Source organism: Strix uralensis, chromosome 1 (assembly GCF_047716275.1).
Source record: "Strix uralensis isolate ZFMK-TIS-50842 chromosome 1, bStrUra1, whole genome shotgun sequence".
Classification (NCBI taxonomy): domain Eukaryota; kingdom Metazoa; phylum Chordata; class Aves; order Strigiformes; family Strigidae; genus Strix; species Strix uralensis.
The window spans coordinates 111650729-111676260 of NC_133972.1; the positions used below are offsets into that span (position 1 = coordinate 111650729).

At 42.6% G+C, this 25532-nt stretch overlaps 1 protein-coding gene across 1 annotated transcript; it reads left to right on the top strand.

Annotated features, from left to right (window-relative positions):
• The first annotated feature begins 5079 nt into the window (after positions 1 to 5079).
• Positions 5080 to 9961, top strand: CBLN2 (cerebellin 2 precursor). Its single transcript, XM_074893301.1, has 3 exons — positions 5080 to 5415; positions 7572 to 7691; positions 7978 to 9961. Exons 1-3 carry the CDS (start codon positions 5095 to 5097, stop codon positions 8173 to 8175), a joined length of 639 nt encoding a protein of 212 aa, XP_074749402.1. The 5' UTR covers positions 5080 to 5094; the 3' UTR covers positions 8176 to 9961.
• The last annotated feature ends 15571 nt before the right edge of the window (positions 9962 to 25532 follow it).

The following is a 25532-nucleotide window of genomic DNA, read 5'->3' on the forward strand; positions in this document are numbered from 1 at the left end:
TCTGATTGGTATATGTTTAGAAAAACCAAGTTCTCTGCATTGATTTTTTTCTAATGATATGACATTTGTCTCTAAATTCTCCAAGCAAACCAGAATGGCCTGAAAATGTGTTTTTCAGAGGCTGATGACAGAGTCGCAACATGATATTAGTAAAAAGGCACTGCAAAATAACTTTCATCTTAAAATTAATCTGCTCTCCTCCTGGAGCTGAAATTCTATGAAATGAGAGGGATTAAACAGAGTATGGTGGCATGTTGCTAAGTGCTAGCCATTTCACTGCAGGGGCTATTTGTCAAATGTTTCTGGTAGAGTATGTACAGTAGTGGCATTACAAACGTGTCTTAGAAGAATACATTTAAATATCACTGTACAACCATATGTAAGAGCTCTGGTACCACTACAAAGCTACAGAGTATTTCATGACTGGCTTATCTCTATGGGGTGTACAAGGCTGTATTTAGCAATATTTTAATAAAATAATGGTCACACAAAAATTTTATTGAAAACAAGCTTTGACAATGGTTCAATGAGTTTGCACACCTGCAGAAAAAGTAGTATTATCAAAGTGACTGTGAATGTTAAGATATGACATTCAGAGATCCAATCTGATATGGTATTAAAGCAGATCTTTATGATGAATTATATTGTAATAAAAATATTCTAGCATCTTATTCTTTTTTGTTATATCGTGCTTTCACTATTTATTTAATAAATTATCAGAAATTAAAGATATTTTATGGAAGAAAATAAAATTTTATGTTCCAAAACAGACTACTGTCTTGGGTTGTTCTGGTATTTTTACATGAACAAATGAAATGTTCTTGAGGAATTACACATATTTCTTTCAATGTGTAAAATCTTACACAAATATTTATGAATTTATATCAGACATGATATCCTATATGAAGATGGGTCATGCAAAATCTTCCATCTATAGTCCTGACCTTCCTATGAGTGGAGGCCCTTTGCAATTGAGAACTGACACCTCAGAGACACTTACGATGAATCTTCCTATGCAGGAGAAAGAGAACTGCCTTGATTGATGTGTGAGGCAGTAAGAGTTAGGAACTAGAAAAGAAGTTTAAGTATCTCTGTGAACCAACTCGAATTTATTAGATTTTTTTTTTCTGTGTTGTCTACACTTGAGAACTGCAAATACCTTATCTGCTTATATTTAGAAGCTACACTTTCTGAAGTCACTCCATAACTGAGTGAACTGAATTTCCCTATGTTAATAATCTCAAAATCTGTATTTTCAGCCTTGCCACTCACAGAAGAAAGAAAAGATGCAGAAATAGTTCCACCAGCTGCATAACTCCATGAAAGCTGCAGGTTTATTCCATTAAGGACAATATTTAATTAGAAGTAATACATGGAACTGTTTTCTAATAAACACTGTAAAGGTCATGTAATTAGATATTTTATTAGAATAAGTATTCTTATTTTGTTATTCCCCCTTTACATTCATGCTGTACTAATTTGTACTGATTGTTCTTTTGCTATTTAGCTATCTAAGGTGAATGAGGTTTCTGTATATGTGGGATTCGTTCCTTGTATAAAAAGAGACGCAAGATTTAATCTGTTTTTCTATGGATACACATTGGATTTAAGGGATTTTCAGTTCCCTTTAGTTCTTATGCTCATCTTTCTTGAAAGTAACAGGCAGATATGATGATGTGCCATCATTCCCTCACCACTGGGCCTAATGCTGTTGTAAGTCATATAAAACAAGGAACTAATCTTTTGGCATTGCTTTCATTCCTTGTTTATACAACAGAGTCATAATCAATGAGTGGTGTGATCTAAAGAGAAATATTAGCAGCTCCCCAGTGTACCAGACCCATGCAAGATCGAGTGTTGATGTCTTCTGGAGGAATTTCTGTGGTCCTTTTCACTGTCTTGCTTAATAGCTGCTGCCTTACAGCCACAGACTGGTTCCTGCCCTGATTTCTGATACTTTTAACGCACGAGACTTTTCAGCTTTCTACTCTGATCCCTCCATGCTTGAACTCAGGAAAAAGGCCATTAAACATGGGTATTTCAGACTTAGTATTAAATTCTCATTTGAAATAAGGAGCTATAGGTTAGGAATTCCCTGCACACTGCTTAGCTGCAATTTCAGGGCATGATTAATTTCTCGGTGCAAATCATCAGGCAGACACCCGCAGGGTTTCCTTACTTGTGCTTAAAGCAGAAGATTGAAACAGAGGAGTGCTCATTCACAGATGAGATCGTAATTTTACCATTGAGATACACCTGCAAATTTCTCTCCATATCACGAGCTACCATTTAGATTTATACGCAGTTTTCTGACACGTGCCTTTCAGATGCTGAAGTCTGAGTACCAGGATCTCAAGAAAAGTGCCATACGCAACCAGAAAACCAATTTGCAATGGAGAGAAATGCGTCGAAATGCAACGCTTTTCCAGAAAACTTCATTGCCAGCGCTTTGCCTCACCCTCCCTCGCGTTGCCGCTACCCTTTCAGCAGCAGCCACGCGAGCTGAGACGCATGAAACATTTGCAGCCGGTAATATCTGATGGTAACCTTGACTGTGACATACATCATCATTACCGCTCCCTAAGGCGGGAGGGACCCGTCAGCGCAGCGCGCCCGGGCCCCGCAGGCGGCAAGAGGCGGCGGCCGCCCCGTTCCTTGGCCTAACGCTCTGCCCTGGGGATTTCCCCTCCCGCCCTTGCGGGGCTCCGCCGCTGCCCCCCTCAGGCCCAGCCCCCGGCGGCCCCGCGGTCCGGCCCCGCCCGCCCCGCCCCGCCCCGCCCCGCCGGGCGCGCGCTGCCCCGCGCTGCCGCCAGGTGGCGCCCGGCGCCCGCGCTTGGCCCCGAGCCGCGGCGGGACCGGGAGGGGTCGGGGAGCGGGACCCGGGAGCGGGAGGGGAGCGGGTGCGGCTCGGGGAGCGGGAGCGGGCAGGGAGCGGGTGCCGGTGGCGGGCAGGGACCAGCAGCGGGTGCGGGTCGGGGAATGGGACCCGGGCAGGGCGCGGGTGCGGGTCGGGCTGCGGATCAGGGAGCGGGTGCGGGAGCGGCAAGCGGAGCCGCCCCGGCTAAGAAACAGTTTAATAAAGGGGGAGCCGCCGCCGAGCGAGAGGTGCGGAGGTGCGGGCATGGGAACGGGGCCTTTCGGGGTGCGGTGCACAGCCGTACGGCCTGAAGTGCCCCCGACAACCTTTTTAGTGATTATTATCATTATCATCATTATTAAAGCCTATGACGCCGCTCGGTGCGATCGCAGCAGTGGCCCGTCAGCGCTAACGGGTCAGCGGCATGTTTGCACAGGGGAGACTCAGCCCGGCGGGGTTAAGGAGGAATAAGGAGGGGCGGGGGGGGTACGGCTTCTCCCTGCCGCCGGTGACACCCTGCGGCGGGGCGCCCCGAAGAGGCGGCCCCGGCGGAGCCCCACGCCTCGCCGGGGCTGCCAGCGGTGTGCCGGGGTGCGGGGCCGGGGTGCGGGCGCAGGGCGCGGGGTGGGTCTGGCCGGGCACGGGGATGGGGTGCGGGGGGTGCCGGGGCCACGCTCAGCTCCCGGCGTCTGAATCCCTGGCAGGTGCGAGAGTGTGTGTGTGTGTGTGTGTGTGTGCGCGTGTGTGTGGAGAGGGGAGGAGGGAGTGGGGTGGCGGTGGTAGCGGCTGGGGTGGGGGGGTGGAGGGGGAGATTATTGGCAATGGGCGGGAGAGAAAGAGGCGACTCCTGTTTCCTTTTCTTTCTGCCAGCGCAATCTCGCCTCATTTTCTCTAAGCAATACAAGTTCACGGACGAGCTACCTAGCCAGCCCTCCTCTCCCGTCATGGACCTCCCAGGTAAAAAGGCCGTTCTCCTCCCCGCCGGCTGTTCCTTTTGCAAAATACCATTGTAAATGATAGCACTAATAAGATGCGGGGTTAGGGCAGAGGTAGAGTTGCCTCGGGGAAAGCGTAAGGGCGATCTCCCAGGAGCGAGAGATCTCAGGGTGTTCTGGTGAGCGGGGAAAACTGAGATACAACTTCCCAGGGCGATGCCGGGTGAGGTTTTGCCTCCTGCGATGTGTGTGCATGCCGGGGTGAGAGCCGGGGGATGCCTGAGCCGGCCGCCTCCTTCCCGAGAGTTTGGAGAGCCGCCGGGATCGGCGGCAGCGGGGGTAGCCTGACCTGGGGGACAAAGGGTTGGGAAGTACCAGCCGGGGCCCGAGAGCAGCAGCCCCCGGGCGGGGAGGAGGGCGGCGGCGGCGGCGGCTCCCAGAGACCGGCCGGAGCAGCGCCGCGGCGGGGGCGCGGGCTTCGGGACGCCCCGACCCCCCGCGAACCGTAGGGATAGCGGGGCAGCTCCAGCGACGGGGAGAGGGAGCGTTACCAATAAGAATAATAAGATCTCCTCCCCTAGTGGCTGGGGCGTTAGGAGACCGACATAAACCCTGCTCGCGGGTGTAGTAAAAAGTAGGGCCATGGAAACTAGCCGGGTTTGGAGCCCCAGTCGGCTGTGGGGCGGGAAAGGAACTGTCCGAGGCGCCCACAGGGTTCCCCACCGTGGGTTCAGGGACGAAATCTGCCGCGCTGCCTCCTCCTCCCGCCTCAAAGTACGGCTGGGGCTGCGGGACGCCCCGCTGCTGGGGGACGGGAGCAAGAGAAGACGCGAGGAGACGCCGGGCAGAGAGGTCTCTCCCAGACCTGTTGTGCCGGCTGGGGCGCCCGGGACGGGGAGCGGGGTGGGGACAGGCGGCGGGGTGCTGCCGGGCGGGGGGTGCTGCGGGGCGGGGGGGTGCCCGGCTCCTGCCCGCCCGCTTCGCCGCTTCATCGCCGCCTTTGCCCTTGCCAGGCTGCTGCGCGCCGCCCGCCCTCTGAGGAGGCTCCTTCGCACCGCGCGGAGGAGGAGGAGGAGGAGGAGGAGAAGAGGCGGAAGAGGAGGAGGAGGAGGAGGAGGAGGAGAAGGGGAGGAAGGCGCGGCCCCAGCCGCCGCTGCCCAGCCGCCGTCCCGCAGAGCGCTGGCCGCAGGGCGCCGCGGCGGCAGCAGGCGCGCAGCCCCCTCCGCCTCCCCGCGGCCGCCCGCCCCCCCGCCCGCCCGCATGGCGGCGGCGAGCCGGAGCGGCGGCGGCCCGGCGCTGGGCATGGGGCGGCGGCGGCGGGGGGCGCTGCCGGGGCCGGCGGGCGGCTGCTGCTGCTGCCTGGCGGCGGCGCTGCCGGTGCTACTGCTGCTGCTGCCCGCCGGGTGCCCGGTGCGGGCGCAGAACGACACGGAGCCCATCGTCCTGGAGGGGAAGTGCCTGGTGGTGTGCGACTCCAGCCCCTCGGCCGACGGCGCCATCACCTCCTCCCTGGGGATCTCGGTGCGCTCGGGCAGCGCCAAGGTGGCCTTCTCGGCCACCCGCAGCACCAACCACGAGCCCTCCGAGATGAGCAACCGCACCATGACCATCTACTTCGACCAGGTCAGCCGCCGCCTGCTTTGCCTTCGCTGCCCCCCCCCCTCTCGCGCCGGCCGGCCCTTCGCCCCCCTGCGCGGGCGCCCCCGCCCCCAGCCCCCCGCCGCGACCCGCTCATTTGCCGTCTTGCTCCCCTTCCATCTTCTCGTCCTGACCCACCCGCTCCGTTGCGATTCTACAGCTCAACGACCCGCAAAGAGTTTGGGAAGTTCTTCTCGGTGGCGGCGGGGCTTTCCTGGGGTGGCGGCGAGGGGGGACGCCGACTTCTTCTCCGGCCCCCATCGCTACTACGGAGGGGGCTCGAACGGGCGAGTTTGTGCCCTCGGGCGCTTGCCGGGGCGCCTTGCAGCCGAGGATTGCCCCGGGCGGTCCGGGCCGACCCGGGGGGGAGGGTGCGCACCCCGCCTTCGGGGCTCTGTCGGAAACGCTCGTTTGCGGGGCGAGGGGAGGACAGAGATTTACCGACGGGGCGCCGCCGCATCTGCCTCTGCTGCGAGCGCATTTGGCAGTGTTACAGCATCTAGCAGGGAGAGGGAGGGCTGAGGAAGAAGAGGGTGTTTCCCGCGTTCTCAGACGAGGCGAACGACGCCTCCGGCGGGTTATAACGGCGCGGTGTTACCCTGCGCGGCAGACGCCGGGCAGAGCCGCGGACAGCCGGGCCCGGCCGCACTGCCCCTGCCCCGCCGCACCGCTTGCCTTCCGTCCCTCCGCTTGATTTTGGCGGTGAAATTTTCTTTTTTCCTACCGCCTCTGACTCCTGAAGTAGTATTGCAGAGTCAGCCAAAATTAGCACACGCAAACTGCTTTGTTTTGTTGTTGTTTTTTTTTCCACCTGTCTGTCCGCCTGTCATTCATCTGTCTACCTGTCTCTCCTAATGAGTTTGCACAGCTATTCCTCGTATACAAGATCTCATAAAGTCCGATGAGTAAAGGAAAATTAGAAGAAAAAAAAAAAAGAGCTCGCTTCATGTATAGCTTGTTTTAGACGTTTTACCCCGCAATGCTCAGTTCTCAGGAGTTTGAAGGCGTTCCTCCCTCCCTGCTCCCACAATAACGGATTAAATTTTTTTTTTTTTTTTTTTTTTTTTGTCCTATCTTGGAAACAATAGGGTTTGACTATTTGGGAGTACAGGCTCGGGATTTGGGGGCTTTTGTTTTTGTTTGCTCCTGCTTTGTATTTTTCTCCATTAAAACAGAGGTTGTAGCCGGCAAACCGAGCGTGGCCGGGGCGCGCCGGGGGCGGGCACGGCGGAGCAGCCGTCTCGGGCTCAGCCGCATGGGATGGCCACGGGCCCGCAGGTTTTTCTCCCCTCGGTACCGGTGCCTTTGGAGCCAAATCAGGCCGGAGCCTGGAAAGGGAGCGAGCGGACGAGCTGGGGCCGGATCCCCGTCAAACCGGCGGGCTCCGCACCGCCAGGCGTTGCGGGGGCAGGCTGCGGCCGCCGCTTCCGAGGGAGGCTTTGCACATCAGCCCGCGGGGCTCAACTCTTTCTCTTTTTTGTCTGTTTCAAAAGACATTGAAATACACGACAAATTAAGATTGTTGTCGGGCAGGAGGAGCAGGGCCACCCCAGCCGCCCGGGCAGAGTGCGGGCCGGGCGGCACAGCCCTCCAGAGGGACAGAGAGGCAGGAGCTGGCAGATGTTGCTGTTGCTGAGCATCCTCTCTGCTCCTTCGCCCCTCTCTGCAGTACGAATTTAGTTCTATACCCTGTTAAACTCGAGGGCAGGTCTGATTTCAGTACTGCTAGCTAAAACCCATACATTTGCATTATGAGTTGAGGAGTTTCGGGGTTTTTTTTCCCCGCTTTTTTCCCTTCCCTCCTTTCCTTCCCTCCACCCCGCTTTTGCCACCTTTGCTTTAGTGACGGTGCAGTGTGGACGTTTGCACTTCATCTAACAGTCTTTGGAGATCATTTTTGCGTAACTAAATCTTTTTATGAACTGTGATGCGTTTTAAATGCCTCTGTAACTTGGCTCCTTTCCCCTGCAGTGCACTTTTAATTGTGCCGCAAATGCCATTTCGACTAGGCTTTATGTCGGTCATGGAGTTCATGTCACATTTTCGCTGGTGCTTTTCTAAGGTGGGGTCTGATTTCTCTCTTTCTCTCTCTCTCCTTTTTTTTGTTTTTGTTTTGTTTTGTTTGTTTGTTTACTTTCCAGGTATTAGTTAATATTGGCAACCATTTTGATCTTGCTTCCAGTATATTTGTAGCACCAAGAAAAGGGATATATAGTTTCAGTTTCCACGTGGTCAAGGTCTATAACAGACAAACCATCCAGGTGGGTTGTGATCTAAAGAAGATGCTGTCTTTCCTTTTCTTTTTTTTTTTTTTTTCAAATTCTCATTTCTAGACACTAAGGTGCGTTTACAAAACCGACAAATGGAGAATGAGACTGTAGGTTATTTTAGCTAAAGGGGTCTGCATGCATGACAGAAATCACGCATTGCCTTAGCTTAATTCAACCCTGTTTCTAACCTGCACAAAAGTTTAGTGATGTGCCCAGGGCAAAAAAAGTCATTGAGAGTATTGAGAAAACTCAGATTCTCTCTCTTTGCACTTTTTAGGTAAGTTTAATGCAAAACGGCTACCCAGTGATTTCAGCTTTTGCAGGGGATCAGGACGTCACCAGAGAAGCAGCCAGCAATGGGGTCTTGCTCCACATGGAAAGAGAAGACAAAGTGCATCTCAAACTGGAAAGGGGTAACCTCATGGGAGGGTGGAAATATTCAACCTTTTCCGGCTTCTTAGTCTTTCCACTATAAAAGAAGGCCAAATAGGAGACAAATCCATGAGCCGGAGCAAGGATTCAATCATTGACGACACCCTGAACTTGGCAGCACATGACAATATTTCCAGTCACCCCGTCAGACTGTCACGGTAGAAGAATGATAACCTTCTAAACTCCAACATTTGCTTTGAATATTGACAATTCCTCGGGAACCTGCGCCTCTAATTAGTTTTAGACGACAGTGATCTTTAGGAGAAATGAAATTATCGACCTGAGCAATTTGTACCTGTGATTGTAAAGTCAATTTCGGATTTTATTGTTGGGATCATTGACTTTCTTATTCTTTTTTATTTTTTTCCTCTCTTTCATTTTTTCCTCTTTTTCTTTCTCTTGTTGTTGTCCCAGTGAGACAAATAACTCGGATCACACAATTGCTTTGTCAAAGGCTCGCTCCAGAGCCGGAAGAATGAAGTGTTCAGCCCAATAAGGTGTTCTTTCCATGCTTTATTTCTTTGTGTTGTATAGCCTTAAGGAAAAAAGAAAAAAAAAAGAAAAAAAGAAAAAAAGAAAAAAAAAAGAATGGCTTCAGTCTCAGTCCTGTATTTTTCTGGGGGAGGGGGATTCTGGACATTACTGTGTCAAGAAGTGCTTTATCCAGTGAAGCAAAATTTGCACGATTGGAACCTTATTTGTTTTGTGTTGTTCGTGTTTTTCATCAACTTTTTCTTTTTCCGATTTTTGTTTGTGTGTGCTAAAAATGTAAGCTAGATTGATCAATAAGACAAAACAAAGCACATATATACCCTGTAGCTCTAAGTAAAGCTAACCAGTGAACAATTCTGTCTGCACTTTCCAGCTGATCTTTATAGACCTATTTAGAGAGAGAGAAAGAGAGAGAAAGAGAGAGCGAGCTACATGATCCTTCAATTACAATCTGGAAACCGGTAAAGGAACTGACATTTCTGAATTGTCCTGACATTTCTAGAAGCAACAATGGAGGCTTTGAATATCTTCTCTGACCATACCCTAAAATATATCCTTTCTTTGCATTACCAAGCATATTTTGGGTGCTTTTATCTGATATTTATTTGATGTATTTGTCCACTAATGCTTGAGTACACATTGTGGGAGCACGGAGAGATGGCAGAGCAAACTCTTCCTCTTCCAGATGTAATAAAACCATCTCTGCTTGACCTGTCCATGGCAAGTATCGGAGGAGTTGCCACTAGCATCTTTGACAGCCTTTGGGAGAGGGGCCTCAGAGGATCAGCAAACACACCAGAAGTTTCATGGGTGCCATGCATTTGTTAGCTGTGTGTGCTCTTCCCAGTACAAATGGCCTCAGAGTTCTGGGGGTGGACTGACATCGGTATTGGAGGTTAGGAAAAGTTATTATGCCCCAATCGACAAGAGGTAAAATATCAGGAAAACGTCAATTGCATCCTTTTACCTCATTCTCAATAAACAGATCTTGTTTCTTCACTTTTTTTTTATGAAGGCTGGTGTATTAGATGTGCTGAGAAAAATCTTGCTTGAGGATATGCAGAAGAAATGTTTATATTATTTTATATGATTTTTATTTTCATGTATTTAATTTGAAATATTTCATCTTGCTATTAATCCCTCAAGGATTGATGTGTCTAAGAATTTATTTTTGTCAAATTTACTCCTCTGCCACAAACAAATATAATGCAAAGGCATTTGCAGCAAATCGGTGGTAGCTATGTTGTATTTCAAAATTATGGTGGACATGTCATTTTCATTGTAAATTTATCATTAAAGGGACAAAGTCAATTAAAGTCATATATTCTTTAAAAAAACCCTTATCTGTGTTGCTTATGATACCTCAGATGACTAAAACATAAGCCAATTAATATTTAATATTTTCATGTATTTTTGCGATTGATGCTGTTTGTTTGCTTTGGCGTTTCACTTTGCTCGTTACTGAATGAATGGGTTTCAGGTTTATTTTTTAGTGGATTGCGTTTTCTAGTTCCCCCTTGTGCATTGGCATGACTGCAGTGTTTCTAGTTGCAAAATATCACTGGGCTGTGTTTAAATACATGAAAGTAAACCTGAGTCAGCAGTAACCTTTTTCTATTAAAATACAAAAATAGTTATGAAAACAGCTGTCTTAATGGTAGATATAAAAAATACTTTTAAATCTAAGTTTTTGTGTTTAAAACTCTTATCATGTCTCTCAAAAAAATAGACACTGAGGTGGGTTCAAGGTCCCTAGTTTTCAGTGTCTATTATGTTTCCTCAGCCTTATTTTGAAATTTTTCCTACCATAATCGCTTTCAGTTGTCCCATTTATTTCAGTTCATGTGGCTTGAATAAGTTCTGGCTCTCTCCTAAACCAAATGAGGCCAATGACAGGGTTTTCCTTGGACATATTCTTGGAAGTTTCTTAAGTCACCGAAGCTGCAGAATCTAAATATCCTGCTTCATGTATTCAAGTGCCATGATTTTGACCATGCTTATTTTATGAAGTTAAATACATTTATATGATAGTCAATCTTCTTTTGAATTTACAGAAGGTCTCCAATATACTGCCTCTCTCCCTCTTCTAGTCGTGTGTCCTTTGTGTTAACCTATAGAGTTAGGACTGTTATATAAACATTTAAATTAAATGGAAAATGGGCAGTAAATTCTTATTGTACACTAATTACAATCACGGTGCTTTTTTTTTTTTTTTCATGTTCTTTGTAATATTTACTCCCTTTCCCCTTTTACTTAGTTTTGTATCTGAGTTTGAGAAGGTGCAATCTACTTGTCATTGGAAACAGTAGATGTTTTGATATAATGTGTGGATATCATGATCTATTTTATGTTAGAGGGGTAAAATGTACAACAGCACTGTAGAATGCAACAAGAAATATTATGTGAGACCCCTTAAAGGAGCCTCCTGGCACATTAAGAGTAGGCTTTTCTAAAGTAATTTATGTAAATAAATTGATTGGGTAACATTCAGAGTTAGTGTAAGCTTAATGTTGAGGGGCACCGTGAGGGTTAATAGGTATAAAACACATATGGTAGTGAAGTAGGCCAATGGCACAGTAACAGCTCTGGTTTCTGTGGGAGTAATAACACAATATTCCTTCCAGCAACTTTCAAACTGTCTCATAAGCTGCTATGTAACACGATCATAAGATAAGATATTCCTATGAAAACACCGTCTATTTGACTGTTTCCCTTCCAGGGAACAATCTTCACCTGGGTGTTTTTGGGAGCCACTGGTTTAGTGTTTCTTCAGTGTACTTTTGGCTGGGTAGAAACCAGGACCTGTATTAGGAATGATAAGTACTCATATACTTTGTTGCCTTCCTCTAGATTTTTGAGTTTTATATCTCTAGTTTGAACAGGGTCTTCCAAAAACCTCTGTTCTCTTGCCTCTCCCTGAGGCAGTGGGTGTGGTGGATGAGCAGCACCTCTCATTACTGGTCAGCATCTTTCAAGCTGGATCTGTTTATTTTGGGTGGGAGGAGGAGAGAGACAGACACAAAACTAGGGACTTGTTTAGAAGTTACACTGTGTTGGTTGGCTGTGACTTTTTTAACTTTTAAAAAGAACATTTTGTTTTTATTGACCAAATTTGTATCTTGGACAATCTGTCAAAGTAGAAGATAGACTAAAAGGGCTTATTTACTGGTGGCGTTATTCAGAAATAGCTGAAAGTGGTTTCATGTCCTTGTAATGTGACATTCATTTCTGGAATAGGCAGGATAACAGGTAGCATTGTTTAAAAATAGCTGTTATGATTAATAGTCTGCTTCAATCCAGGATAACTTTCTAGTGTTAACATGAACTCAAAAATCAGTGTCATTAATATACTTAATAATTTCATGGGTAATGACTTGTCAGCTAAAGTCCATTAAAAAGTTATACATGACTAAAGAAAAACAATTGATTCACCTGGTTTTATTTATTGTTGAAAGGCCAAGGAATGTCTTTGAGGCAATGCACAGTTTCTAGATTTGGAACCACATACTGTCTTGAACAATTGTTCCAGGATCATGTTTGGTGAGATGAGTCAGGGTCATTTTTAATCATGGTGGTAAATAATAATGATTCATTGTAATGTACCCATTTTCTTAATGTAGCAGATTCTTTTATTTGACTTGTCTTCATGTGTCAGAATGTTCAAAACAGGACTTTATGATTGCTGGCCACCTGTTAACTAGATCACATTAACAGGTTATAAACTCCTGAGAATTACTGATATCCTTCGTGACTGTAGTTAGACACAGACTAGGTGGCTGGGCAGATGATAGGCAAACATTTTTGAGCAGCTGCTTATATATTCAAGTATAAGAAAAATTCAAGTGCTGCATAGTAAAATAAAGATATTGTCATTTCAATGAAGAGGTTAATCCTGCTTGTTTTACTTACTTCAGTCAAGTCCATTCCTCTATAGAGGAGCTTATGAAAAACATCAATAGTATTTGGCCTGAATTGTAGCGTTTGGATTTTGGTCATGATGTACTGATATGTTTACTTTAAAATCAGTGACAGTAATCAGTGCAAACCCTTACTTAACACAATAATCATTCTTCAGTTTAAGTGTATTTCAACACTAATGATTCTGATAATGTATTCAAGATCCTATAAATATAATTTGAATGCATGTTTTAAATCCATTCTCAAAACAGTAATGTTTACGGTCTTATCCAACATAATTATGATCTTTTTTCTTATTAGCCATTATCAATAAAATCCAAAGACCACTAATTGTATTTTATACCATTTGAGTGTAATAATGAAAATACACTTCACATAGCAAGTACATCTAACATATCCCGTTTCTTCCTAGGTAATACATATTAAAGTATTTTGTGAATCCCCTCTGCTATTTATCAGTAAAATAAAGGTACCTAACTTGCTGCGTCTCTGCAGATCACATACCACAGATAATATAAGTAATAGCCTAGCAAGACATGGAGAAACAAATAATGAATACTATTATGAATTCTGCATTAAAAATAAATAACTGCATCAACAGAAATTCAGGTCCTATTGACAGATGCTCCAAAACTCAGGAAAGATTGAACTTAAGTTTTTAATCTAATGTTACTGACTGGATACTACTTCCATGGTAATAATGAAGTGTTATTTTTACTGTGGGAATATAAAAAGGAATTTAAATTATTTTGTGAGATCAGCTGTATTAGAAGTCTCTTGTTCAAAGTATTGATATGACTCAACAGAAACATAAGTTCATCGATTAGTAATTAGTAGTTATTATGTAATTTTGTCATTACACCTAATATATTTCAATTAGCTTCTTCTATGAAATGCTCTTATTTCTCTGTGTGTGAATATACACACGAGTGCATACACATATGCATAGGTACATGCACGTGAAACATACATTTTTAGCTAGGAATAGATGGATAAAGAGCTGACTTTTTCATATATAGTTTGAACTTCCTTCCTCTGAAACATTACCCAACAAACTAATTGTCATTTTATTTGTCATTCTAAACCTAAAACTGTTTATCTTTGCTTACATCTAAAAGTACACAGAGTAATAGCAAATGGCAGTATACATTTCAGTGCTGAGAGCTGCCACAGTTTAGGAAATATTAGGGTAAAGTGAGGCATAGAGTTATTAATAAAATAATTACCTCAAGTTCTGTTAAAAGCTTCTGTGATGAGTGAACCTATAGTGACGTGCGGGAATTGCTTCAAAACATCGGACGGAGAGATATCACAGACTGGAGGTTCAGTTTTTCCTTCTGTTGATGCTGGATGGGAAACCTCTGATACCTATTATAAATGAAAGAGAAAATATGTCTTTATACTTAGTTGTTTAGCAACAATAATCCTTATATGCTGATTTAATTTTGGTTGTGTAACTGTTTTCTGTATAGAGATGCATTATATTGTCACATAATCAGAACTAAGAATACAGTGGATAAAGGGTTTTCCAACTTTGTATTTTTCACTAGGAGAAATAACCTAGCACAGAATTTGTGTTGCTCCTACAGGCTTTTATGACAGAGAAAATATGTAAGAAATTATTTTTAAAAGAATCTTTCAAGTTCTTTTAAATTATTTATTGTTATCAACAGAAGAATTTTCTCATCCCTGTTCATAATAGTATGACTGGGAGTATTTTAGGATGGAGTTTAAATGGGTATAGCTAGTCTCTCTAACAGCTGACTTCTTCCCTATCCTAAATTTTCTGGGGAGCTATACATTCTCATTAGACTTTATAATCTCTCTAGATAAAACTGTCCCTTAATCCTGACTGTCTAGTAAAACTGATCTTCCCTAATTACTTCACCTGGGAAGGGGAAGCATCCATTTTTCTTCTTCTTTGCAATGGTTTCTATTCTTTTCTTATACTACTTGGACTGTGCTAAAACTATCCAGTAGAGAAAAGCAGATTCCCACTTCACTTGCATCTCTAAGACACTTTAATTTCTTTTCTACTGCCCTCTCTTACCCTCTTATTCATATTTGAAAGGCTTCTAATGTTGAATTTTTTTGAGAGTATTTTTTAAAATAATGCTTTTCCATTCAGCTTCTCATTCATAACTATGTGAAACCTTGTTGATGCAAAATGGTGACCGCTTTAGTTGGCTGCTCACAAATTGTCTCATCCCTCAGTTCTGCAGCCAGAACTCTTGGATAGGAGAACCCAGTCTAGTTAAGAAAAGATAGAAATCTAAATAAATTAAAAATAAAATTGGTCTGTATGTGAACCAGTGATTTCTGGTAAATGTTTTGATCCCATTCAGTCTGCTCTCTCAGAGAGCATGGTTTGCATAACCAAGTGACTTATCACCTCTCTGTTTTCTTAAATCCATTTAAAATAACCCTATGAACAGGGATACTAGGAATCTCCCTTTTTTCTTTTACAGCCTGTTTAAAAATTACAGACCCTCTCGTATAGATGTTAGGGCACTGGACAAAAGTGAGAAACCAGATTTTCAAGTACCTGAGTGATCTTTTAACATGAACACCTTGTGAGAAAGAGAGAACAGTCTGCAGGAATCAGAGGGGAAGGGAAGAAACAAACAGAAAGTTCGCTAACTGTTCTTTGCACACATAACAACCTCAAAAGCATATGGGTGCATGTACGCATGTACATGTTTGAACCATGGCTAAAAGTGACAAACATTTGTATGTAAAACACTCTCCCAGAGTTCTAACTTTGATGCAATTAACAAAATTACATGGAAATGTGTATGCAATTTAGGTGGGATTAAACATGCACATGTGATTAGTGATTGTACCAAACTGTTTATAAAGGCAGTGGTTCAATACAGATGTATTACTCAGTGTATTCCACTCAAGCATGGAATGATGCAGTTTTACAAATATCTAAGCTATTCCTGAGCAAGCTTTACAAAATTATCTTTAGAGAGCTATGAGAGATCAGAGTGCAGCTAATATATTTCAGACTGCTGGACACGTTATAAAAAATAAGGTAAATATTTTGGTATTTTTCCCTTCCCTTCAGTCAAGAAGTAGTTTACCTCCTGAAAACAAAAACAGAGCCCACATGCACTATATAGCATGATCTAATATTTACTGGGAGTAAAAAGAGCCTTGTTTGTTTGCCTCCATGTCCAGATCCTCTCTAAGGCATTTGCCTGTTACATGCTTTTTACCTGTGCACTAATGTTTTTCAGAGCTTCATAAGTTATGTCTAAGCTAAATTATTGAAAGTTGATTTGCAAGGGTACTTTAGAATGTTAAAGCCATAAGAAGCAGGCTTTCTTACAACAATACTGATAGTGAGATTTACTGTAAATAAGGCTTAAAGTGTCTACATCATGTATAGAAAGAGCCAGGCTCAGGATATCTGTTAGATATAGGCTGTACTGCTGTACTCTATCCATGCCCAAGGCAGCCAGGTGCAGTGAAAGACAACTTCAGGCAACATTTAATTGGCATGTCAAAGTACGGACTCCATATCTCAAGAGTATTCTGGTGCTGGACTAAAGATTGCAAATCAGTGTATGCTTTCTTGTAAACAGTATAGGTGGTGAATGAATCTGGACTGGAAAAGACGTTCCTAGCTATATATAACTGTCCAATAATACAAATTTAATGCTCTCTTAAAAAAACCTCTATAAGCTCTTGAGCAACTTGCCATCTTGATGTTCCTCTACTGGACTTACTCTCCAGTGTCACTGCCTTTTCTGTACTGGGAAACCAGTACTGGGCAAGATACTCCAGATATGGTCACAAATGCCAAACAGAGGATCTTGATCTTCTGGCTATATACTCTTGCTAATACATCCAACTATGCAATAAACCTTTATTGGTTCAAGGCTGCACTGCTGACTGATGTTCAACTTGTTTACCCCAGGATCTCAATATTTTTTTTTTCTGCAAAACTTATTTCTAACCAGTCAGCCCCAGACAATACTGCTGCATGTGGATATTTCATCCCAGGTTTAGGACTTTCTACTTGCCTTTGTTGCACTTCATGAGTTTCTTTCAGCTTGGTCTGTCAAAGCCCCATTGAACAGCAGCCCAGTTACTTAGCAAATCAATTGCTTCCTCTAAATTTGATTTCATTCACAGGCTTGCTGAGGGTGCATTTTGCCCCATCATCCAGGTAGCTAGTGAAGATATTAAATGGTAGCAGCCCTAGTACTCACCTGTGAGGAAACCCTCTAGTAAACATCCAGAAGACTGAAGTGAGGCTGATCAGCCTCTAATGTTCCAGATCCTCTTTCCCACTGTTCTTGAAGAGTGATTTGATATTTTCCATTCTCTAGTCACTAGGAACCTCTCCTGTTCACCTAGTTTTTGAAAGGTGACTTTAGCCAAACTCCCTCATTAATATCAGATGTCTCATGAACTGCTGTATAACCAATTTATTTGCTCAATTGACCCTTAACTAATCTTTTCCTATCATAGGCAGCACCTCAGTTTCTCAGACTCTTCTGCCACTAGGCACAGAGACCTGGAAAGCTGACGGGGATACTTTATCAGTAAAGACCTTGGCAAACAAAGCTTTGAACACTACAATCCCTTCCATATCCTCATCATCCATATCCTATCCCTAGTCTTCCTGTCAACATACTTACAGAGGTCTTTATTTTTTCCATTCACATTCCTTGCCAATTTCAATTGCAGCAGAGTTTTAGCTTTCTTAATTCTATGCCCAAGCAATATCTTTAATCTTCTTCCTGATTGCAAGGCTTCTTTCAGTCATCTAATGAAGGCTGCATCCTATTTTGCCTCTTGATCAGGAGGTCTGTAGCAGAAACCCATCACAAATTCTTCATTATCCTCCCTTTGATCCAGACCTATAAACTCTCAACTGGTTTGTGGACCATTTCATGGCAAAGCTTCATGCATTTATGCTGCTCTTTAGCATAGAGCATAATCTCTCCCATTCCCAGCCTGTGCTTCCTAAAGAACCTGTATCTACCAATTGCAGTGATCCAGTAATATGAGCTATCCCACCATGCTTCTGTTACCCTGCAACTGCTCAAACCTAATTCCACTATTTTTTTTTTTCTCATGCTGGAGCAGTTCATGTCCAGGCACTTGACATGGGTGCCAAGTTGTGCTGTTTTCTTAGGGAATGTGTGAGAACTGTCTTTATTGTGTTGTCACGCAGGCTCCTTGCCCCTATTGTTCCACTTCTCTCAGGCTTCGAGTCTTCAGGGTCTTCATCCCATGAAAAATCTTGTTTAAAGGCTTTGTCATCAAGTTGGCAAGCTTGTTTGCAAAAATGCTTTTGCCTCACTTTGTCAGATGGAGACAACCATTCCTTATTCCCGAGAGAGTGTTCTGTGGTCATAGACATGAAAACCCTGCATGAGATACGAGCCACACAGGCACATACACAGTATACTTTTGCTTCTACCTGAGCCTTTCCTTTTCACTAGAAAGACTGAGGGAACATCACCTAACCTCTCAAGCTCTTCAGGGTCACAGCCTGTTTTACCCTGGCCATTGGTACTCATATGGGTGAGTAGCAAAGGGTTATAATCTAGAGGCTGGCAAAGCCTCTGCAATATTTCTACAAAATCCCATATCCAGGATGCACTCCAAATCTGCTTGGAAAGAGGTAATAGGTGAAGAGATAAGGATACTGAGCTGGCATCCCCAATATTAATTCTTTGAGGCTTGGTGAGAGGGGAGGAAAATTTATGATTATACTCTGTGACATTTGGACAGTATCTCAATGTTTCAGCACCAGCTAATCTGACAATAGAAACAATGATGTACTTTTTTGAGTCATATTTTTACCATCATGTATCTTCCTAGCACCTGAAAGTCAGGCGAATATGAAGAAATAGGAATAAGCATATGCCACAAGAGACAAGAAATGAAATGACAAATTGAAGAACATGGAAGGCAAGAGAAGAGAAACAAATGAAAACAGGGATCCTGTTTGGAAGGTGCTGTTAATAGGACTGAAAATGATTTAGTATAATGATAGATAAGGCATGAGGGAAGAGAAATTAGGTGTAAAACATGTGACAGGTCTTGCAATACTGGAATAAGAGTCAGAGATTAGAAATTTTTTCCAACAGTGGAAAAGAAAGATTGAGAGAATCTTGGGGCAAAAGTAGTAACAAAATGCAGAGAAAGAGAAAAAAAAAAAACATACAGAGTGAACAAGGGAACAAATAAACAGTGTTTCAGGACCTGCAGTGCATCTGATCAGGCTGCAGTGAGAAGTAGGTATAGGGAAAGAGAGTAAATGAAACTCTGAAATCATGCAATACACAAAATACCTGGTAAGTCAAAAGCATCATAGAGATGTTAAATACAGTCTGATGTGACAGTGGAGGAACATGACAAAAGGGACATAGCTTTTACAGATGGCTTCCAAGTTAGAAGAAAAAAATCAATTCACTAAAAAAAGATGAAAGTTTTAAGGTTTTATGTGTTTGTCTCAAAAATGCATCACCTGGACAGAATTCCGAGCACTTCCTTATTTTTCTTTTCTTGCTTCTATTTATTTCAAGGGCTTTTCTACTCTCTTGTTTTTGTTAACAACCTTGCCATTTGTGCTAGTTCCTCTCATTCTCTGCAAATGGCTTGTCAGTCCTACCAACTGTTGAAAATGTAGCCAGTGTGAGTAAGACCTTCCTAACAATGCCAATCGAAGTGAAGAGTACACTGCTTCCTAAGAACAGGTTTCTTTTCCTGACCCATAAAAAGATGTCATTAGACTCATTTTGGGCCAGCTAGCCTGCCCCTTTCCCTTTGTTTCTCACTGGTGTGCTCTGCATGCTCTTTGCGAGAGTGCTGTTCTTCCAGAGAGACGGTTGATCTGTGCTGCCGGCTTCATTCAGCGAATGGTCTGGCTAGCTGCAATCCTTCTGGCTCTCAAAAGCTGATTGAAAACAATGGAAAAATAAATTATGTATGTTTTGAGTTTATACTTTTGCTGACATTTTTAAAATCTGCTGTAGATTTAGTTGGAATATTTCAGTTTCAAATTTGAGGTGGGGGGGATGTAAAAGCACATATCTTCAAATACTCTTTCATAGCTTTTTTTTAAAAAAAGCCCCTCTTTTTTGGTTGTAGTCTGTGAGTTCGGTGATCAGATAAACACAGTGAATATAAACACTTCCAAAGGAAGAATACGTTTACTAGGAGCCATCCTAACACACTGCCATGGCCCTGAGGTACCGCCAGCTGTGTCCATCCCTGCCCAAACCCAGGGATCCCCCAACCCTATCCGCAGTCTAAGACCCTGTCTCAGTCCCCCAGGGCCGTTAGCCCCTTGCCCCAGTGACTCCCCAGAAGGGACAGTCTCCAGGTCCCCACAGCCTGACCCTGCCCAGCCATGGGCTCCATCAAACTGGGTACCTGCAGGCCCACATCCTGACCTGGCCTTGGCCCGTTCCCATCCCCAGGGAGGTGCCTGATGCCTGGGACTGGGGCTGCCCCCACTGCCCCCGACTGCCTGCTTCTGCCTGGGGCAGTGGGACAGGTCCTGCCCTGATACCCCATGAGGACCACACAGGCTTGGAGTACTCCAGCCCCTGGGAGCCACAAGCCCCTTTGATGCCCTGACACACACACTGTTGGGCTAAGGAAAAATGCCAAATATCTTATCTGTTGTCTGTATAATGCTTGTTTCAACCTACACTAAATAAGCAGGAAGCCACTTTCCCAACTCTGTCTCTAGCACCTGGCCTACTATACTTTTTCACCAGAAATTTCAGCTCACTTCCTCAAGAAGAAATTTTGGAAAAGTCAGGTATCATTAAACCATTTGGTACAGTAAACCCGATAGATAAATGCAGTCAATAGGTTGTGGCCTAATCTGTTCATCAATGGCATGTTTCATGCAAGAGTTGTTTCAGCAAAGAAGATGTATATAGTGAGTTATCTGGTCATTAAAATACATTCATACTGTGAGGAACTGGCAGGTACCCCAGGGATGATGTTGTTCATAGGTGATCAAGGTTTTTTCACTCTTAAGTTATTATTTAGATTTTTTTATTTAGGGAAAAGTGATTTTTTTTTCAGTGGAGTATTTCTCCTCTACAATTTACATTGATCCTTCTGGAGTTTGGAACACTGATTTATTGGGTGCCTTTTTAAGCAATTAATTGATTAATATCTGGTTTTACTAACTTGAAACAGTAACTGATTCTATTCTTATTTAGTTCTGCTGGGATTTATTTGCCTTCAATCGGAACAAGGCAGGCCTAGGCACAGCAAGTTGGTATTTGCCTGTTCACTATTGCTAAAATGTTACCATTGTTATAATTTGAGTTATATATTTTAAGGTCATTTGATCATCTTGCCAGGCTATATAGCATAGCTTATGGTTTTATCGGTCTAGGAACTCCTATTTATCCAGTAATCCAGTTACTGAAATGATAATTTGTATTAAAGTGCATCTTCCAGAAAAGCATATTATAATGATCTCTTCAGTAGATGGCAGTGCTGGGATTAAAACTGTTGCTCGACTAATATGCAAATTTCCACATGTTGGGATTTAGGTGTAAAAAGGCTTTTCAGGACATTCTCATCTTTAAATCGGGACTCTAGTTTGCTTGGAATGCTGAAACTGTGGGGAGATTTATTTCTACTGGTTCAGAAATTTTAGAAAAATAGATCAAATGCTGCAAGTGCAGTCATTTTGCTCCAGAGATATGCATGAACAAGCTAAAGCTGTGGAAAACATGTAGCCATAAAGCTCCAAAAGTAATAGTTCCTCCACTGCATATGATATAATCTATTTCAATTGCTCTCTATAAAATGATGTTGCTAGCTGAGATGCTATCGGGTCTGAATACATAGATTTTGTGTGGAAATATTTTAATTTTACATTCATTAAACTTTATCAAATCACTGGGGTATCCTTACATTATGGTGAACGTCTCTATATATGGCACCATAAATGACTCCATTACTGGATTCTTGTGACTTCATAATCCATTCCTTAAATGACGATGAAGAACATTTTTCTACCAGGATGTAATATACAAGTTAGAAAGTTCTGATTCCTGATAAGATCACATGAGTCCCAACATGAAGTTTTTTACAAACAGGCTCATTTCTAAAAAGAAAGTTTGACAGGAATCTCTTTAAAGATCACTCATCTTAATGGCACACATCACATAGTTCAGACGAAAACTGCTCAGGAGTACAGAATAAGCAACAATAATTTCCCATATTATTAGGGCTTTGAGAGAGAATGAAGGCTTCTCTTGGGTTATAGTTGTCTTGTACTTGTGTGGACAACAAAGGATGGTTTATTGTGGCAATTAAAATGTGTGGTAGCATCATATCATTGTTTATCTGTTGGAAAAGCAGGCTAGAGAGGGATCTCACAATTACACAGAAAGCAATGCTGAGTAATGTATTCCAGATCACGCACTTAAGGTTATAGTACTAAACCTATGAGCATATAGGAATTCTCAGTTATCTTGATGCTGATGATGCCTGTATTGACACAGGAACTCAGAGAGGCTATGGATACAGCACCTATGGAGACAGAACCTTCCCTTTAAGCACAGACCCGAAGAAGGAGAATTTCGTATTTTTCAATAACAGTAATGTGTCTGTGGGAGATCTGGACTGATCGTATCCAATGGGGCAAAATATTATAAATCATAACAAAAGAAAAAGAAAGCAAAAACGAAAACCATGAAACTGCTAGCATTTTTCAAAATTAAGAAAGTGAAATTCACTTCTCCTAGATGAGTAAAACTCAAGAGAATTTGTGAATTCTTTTGACAGAAAATTAAAAATATTTTATAATTAAAAATAATAAAAAAATAGTCCTGACATCTATATTGGCTTGTTTTTCAGAAATCCTGTTTATTAGAAAATTACAAAATCTGAAAAAAGTTCTACTTGGAGTTAAAACATTTCTAAAGGAAACAAATATGTTCAAACACAATGAAGTTTAGAAAAAGAATATTTGGGAGTTAAATTAAATCTGTGTTCTCAGAATGTTGAACCTAAATTGGCAAAGGGACTCAAAACTCCTGTTCTGTTTCAGAGGGACTTGAAGACCTGGGACCCTCCAAGATGCTCCAGACTCCTGGGTGTATTACAGAGACTCCTTTCGTGCACCCAGGGTCTCAGGAGTTCAGTCAATAAACCAGTGTATGACAGATCTATATCACTGTGGAGTCTGCTAATTCTGCAAGTCCATAGATTTATCAGACTCCACATCAGTAGCCATTTTTTTGAAACTAAGTCAGGGTGTTTCAGTCTGGGCGGAGTACTTGCATTGGCTTTCATTAGCTCAGAAGCTGTTTTGTTTTAGCTGAGACTTTACTGTCAGAAACTAAACTTCACAAAAGCATGAGTAGGCATGGCTACTTATTGTTTATAATTAGTAAATGGAAACATAGAAAATCACTTTTCCACAATAGTAGAATTAGTAAGAGAAGAAAACTGTACCATTACCTTTGACTGCATTCCTTGACTACTTTCACTACAGATAAGATTCATCATTCATCTCTCTGAAAACAATTCCTGGACTATGTAATCTCATACTTAAATCAGTGTAAGGAGCTTGATTTCAGCATATTGGAAGGTGTACTAAAATAATGAGAACAAGAGAATTTACTATCCACTTTATACTCACATTCTGCAAAGAATTGTACAAACCACAAAGCAAGGGAAAACAGAACTCTTGCAAAGAATATGCTAAATTTTTCTAAGACAAAATATGTCACTTTGAACCTAAGAGATATTAGAATTTTCTTGAAAGAAAAAAAATAGCCTACTAAATTCTACTTGTAAAATGAAAAAAGTAGCTAAAATAGTATCCATTGGCTGGAATAAATTCTTGTTCTCTTCAATATAAGCAGTGATTTCAGATCTGCTGGTACCTAGGTCAGCTGCCTACTGCTCCAGCAGACTAACACTCAGTGAGAAGCAAAACCTAATGCTTTTTAAGCTCTTGAATTTTTACTGTGTCATGCAGTGAGGGGATAAGATTTGTCTTCTGGCAAGAGTATGTCCCTCTTAACTCATGGATGACCTGAGATCTTTTGAGGCATATATATCATTGCAGAGTTACAGCTTCTCTGAAGCACCCCTTAAGCACCTTGTCCTAGTGGCAACTCTCCTTCCTTAGAGGAAAGAAATGTAGAAATATGCTCTTGAACTGTACCGAGAAGGACATAAGAATAATTAAGCTGCTGAAAAAAATGTCTCTTCTTCTAAATAGGTACAGAATTGTGTAGGTTGTGTAGAAAATCTTCAAACACAGTTAATTCCCTTTCTTTACTCTATCCTGGCTAGAGCATTAGCAAAAGGGAACCAAACGAAAAATCTTTGAATTGATCATGGGCTTGAAGGAAATAAGGATTATTTCAAAAGATATTTTTTCCTTTTTTGTATGGCCCTGCCTTCTTTGGGATTAACTTTTCTTTCCTATCTTCCTATTGCAATGTGCCAAAAGAATGATGTAGTTCATTTAATTAACAACCCCCCAGGTACTTGTGTCTATTTTGATCTCAGTTACATTCCTAAATAACAATAAGGAAAAGTCTAAGACCTTTTCTTCCCAGTGTTTGGTTTCATATATTCAAAAGACCACGTTTTATTCTCTTAGGATGTTTTTACTCTCAACCACTCTCAAGCTAGTCAGTGTAGTTTTATAAATCAAATGCCAAAACCACTTTAACCAAAATCTATGATACATCCCTTACCTAAAGGAGCTGCATCATTGTAAGACCATAATGGTATCATAGAATGATATTGCTTGCTGAGCTGGTCAAGTGTGACCGGGCGTTAGACTGGGAGCTGAAATCTCAGCTGAAACTATTTTACCCTGTGCCATTCTCTGAAGTAAATCCATACAGGTGATGTGGAGCTAGTAGCTCTGCAGGCTGCTGAAGTCTGTTAACTAGCTAGTACAGTACAACTCAAGGATGGGGAAATGGGATGCTTAGTCTCTATGTTTTCATTGCTAAAACATCTTAAATGACTGAATTACATCTGTGTGGAATTGTCCATTTTAAAGTAGTATCTACAAAAGTCATGGGTGTTTTCATGATTTTTATTTCTTGCTGCTTTAGGGAAAAAAAAACAAACCACAAAACAGCCTAAAATTGAATATGCCTTGATGAAAATTTAATGTGTCTCATCAAGTCTAATTCTCATGCCTGATATGCTGATTGATGGTAATGGTGGAAATGGTTTCTGTAGTTAACACTTGTGTTTAGGACAATATGTGGAAAATTGGTAAAAGAGATTTATTTTCTGGTGACATTTTAAACTAATAGTAAACAGTGAAAAATTATGTGGTCTCTTTACTGTGGGAAAGGGAAGTAAACACACAGATTGTTCCTGTTGTCAAAAGTTATCACCATAAAACAGAGAAGCAAACTGGTGAATTTTATTGACGTAATTCAGTAAAATCAAAAGACTTGAAGTTTAACACATAATAGGCCTCCTTAGATTTGATTAAGTTAAATATTTGTGTTATTTAGAACCTGGTAGAGATAATCCACACTGATAATTGTATGAAGCAGACTGTAGCGGGAAGGATTGTGCCTTGAGGAGCAGGAGGCTGAGGGCTGATCACCCTTGCTCATTTGTGACAGTCAGCTAGTATGGATCAAATGAGCTCTAGAGAGCCTTTTTAGAGGTAAATTTCAGGAGAGAAGCTGTTTCTTTTGTTGTGTCTTGGAAGATATTTTGGAGTAGACAGACATAAAGAAAAAGGTCTGTGGATAATGCTCTGGTCAGGGAATTAATTTTGCTTTGTTGTTTATTTTGTGCTTGTTTGCATCTGGACATTCAATTGTGCCTGAGAACATATCTTAGAAGAGAAATGAGGTTCGCTCCTTCCTAAGATATAGCAGCCAAAGTCTGGACTATGCAGTGTCACAGGGAGCTCCTATAAAGAAAATCTTGCAAGAAAAATGAGTAAGGCCCTTGGAAGTTCCAAAACTGATAGTTAACATAGTGAAAGAG

Bases quoted from the DNA above. Each gene is read 5' to 3' on its own strand.
- CBLN2 (XM_074893301.1), top strand. From the start codon at position 5,095: ATGGGGCGGCGGCGGCGGGGGGCGCTGCCGGGGCCGGCGGGCGGCTGC. The intron at 5,416-7,571 runs GTCAGCCGCCGC...TTTACTTTCCAG, and splicing joins TGACCATCTACTTCGACCAG to GTATTAGTTAATATTGGCAA. The intron at 7,692-7,977 runs GTGGGTTGTGAT...TGCACTTTTTAG, and splicing joins ATAACAGACAAACCATCCAG to GTAAGTTTAATGCAAAACGG.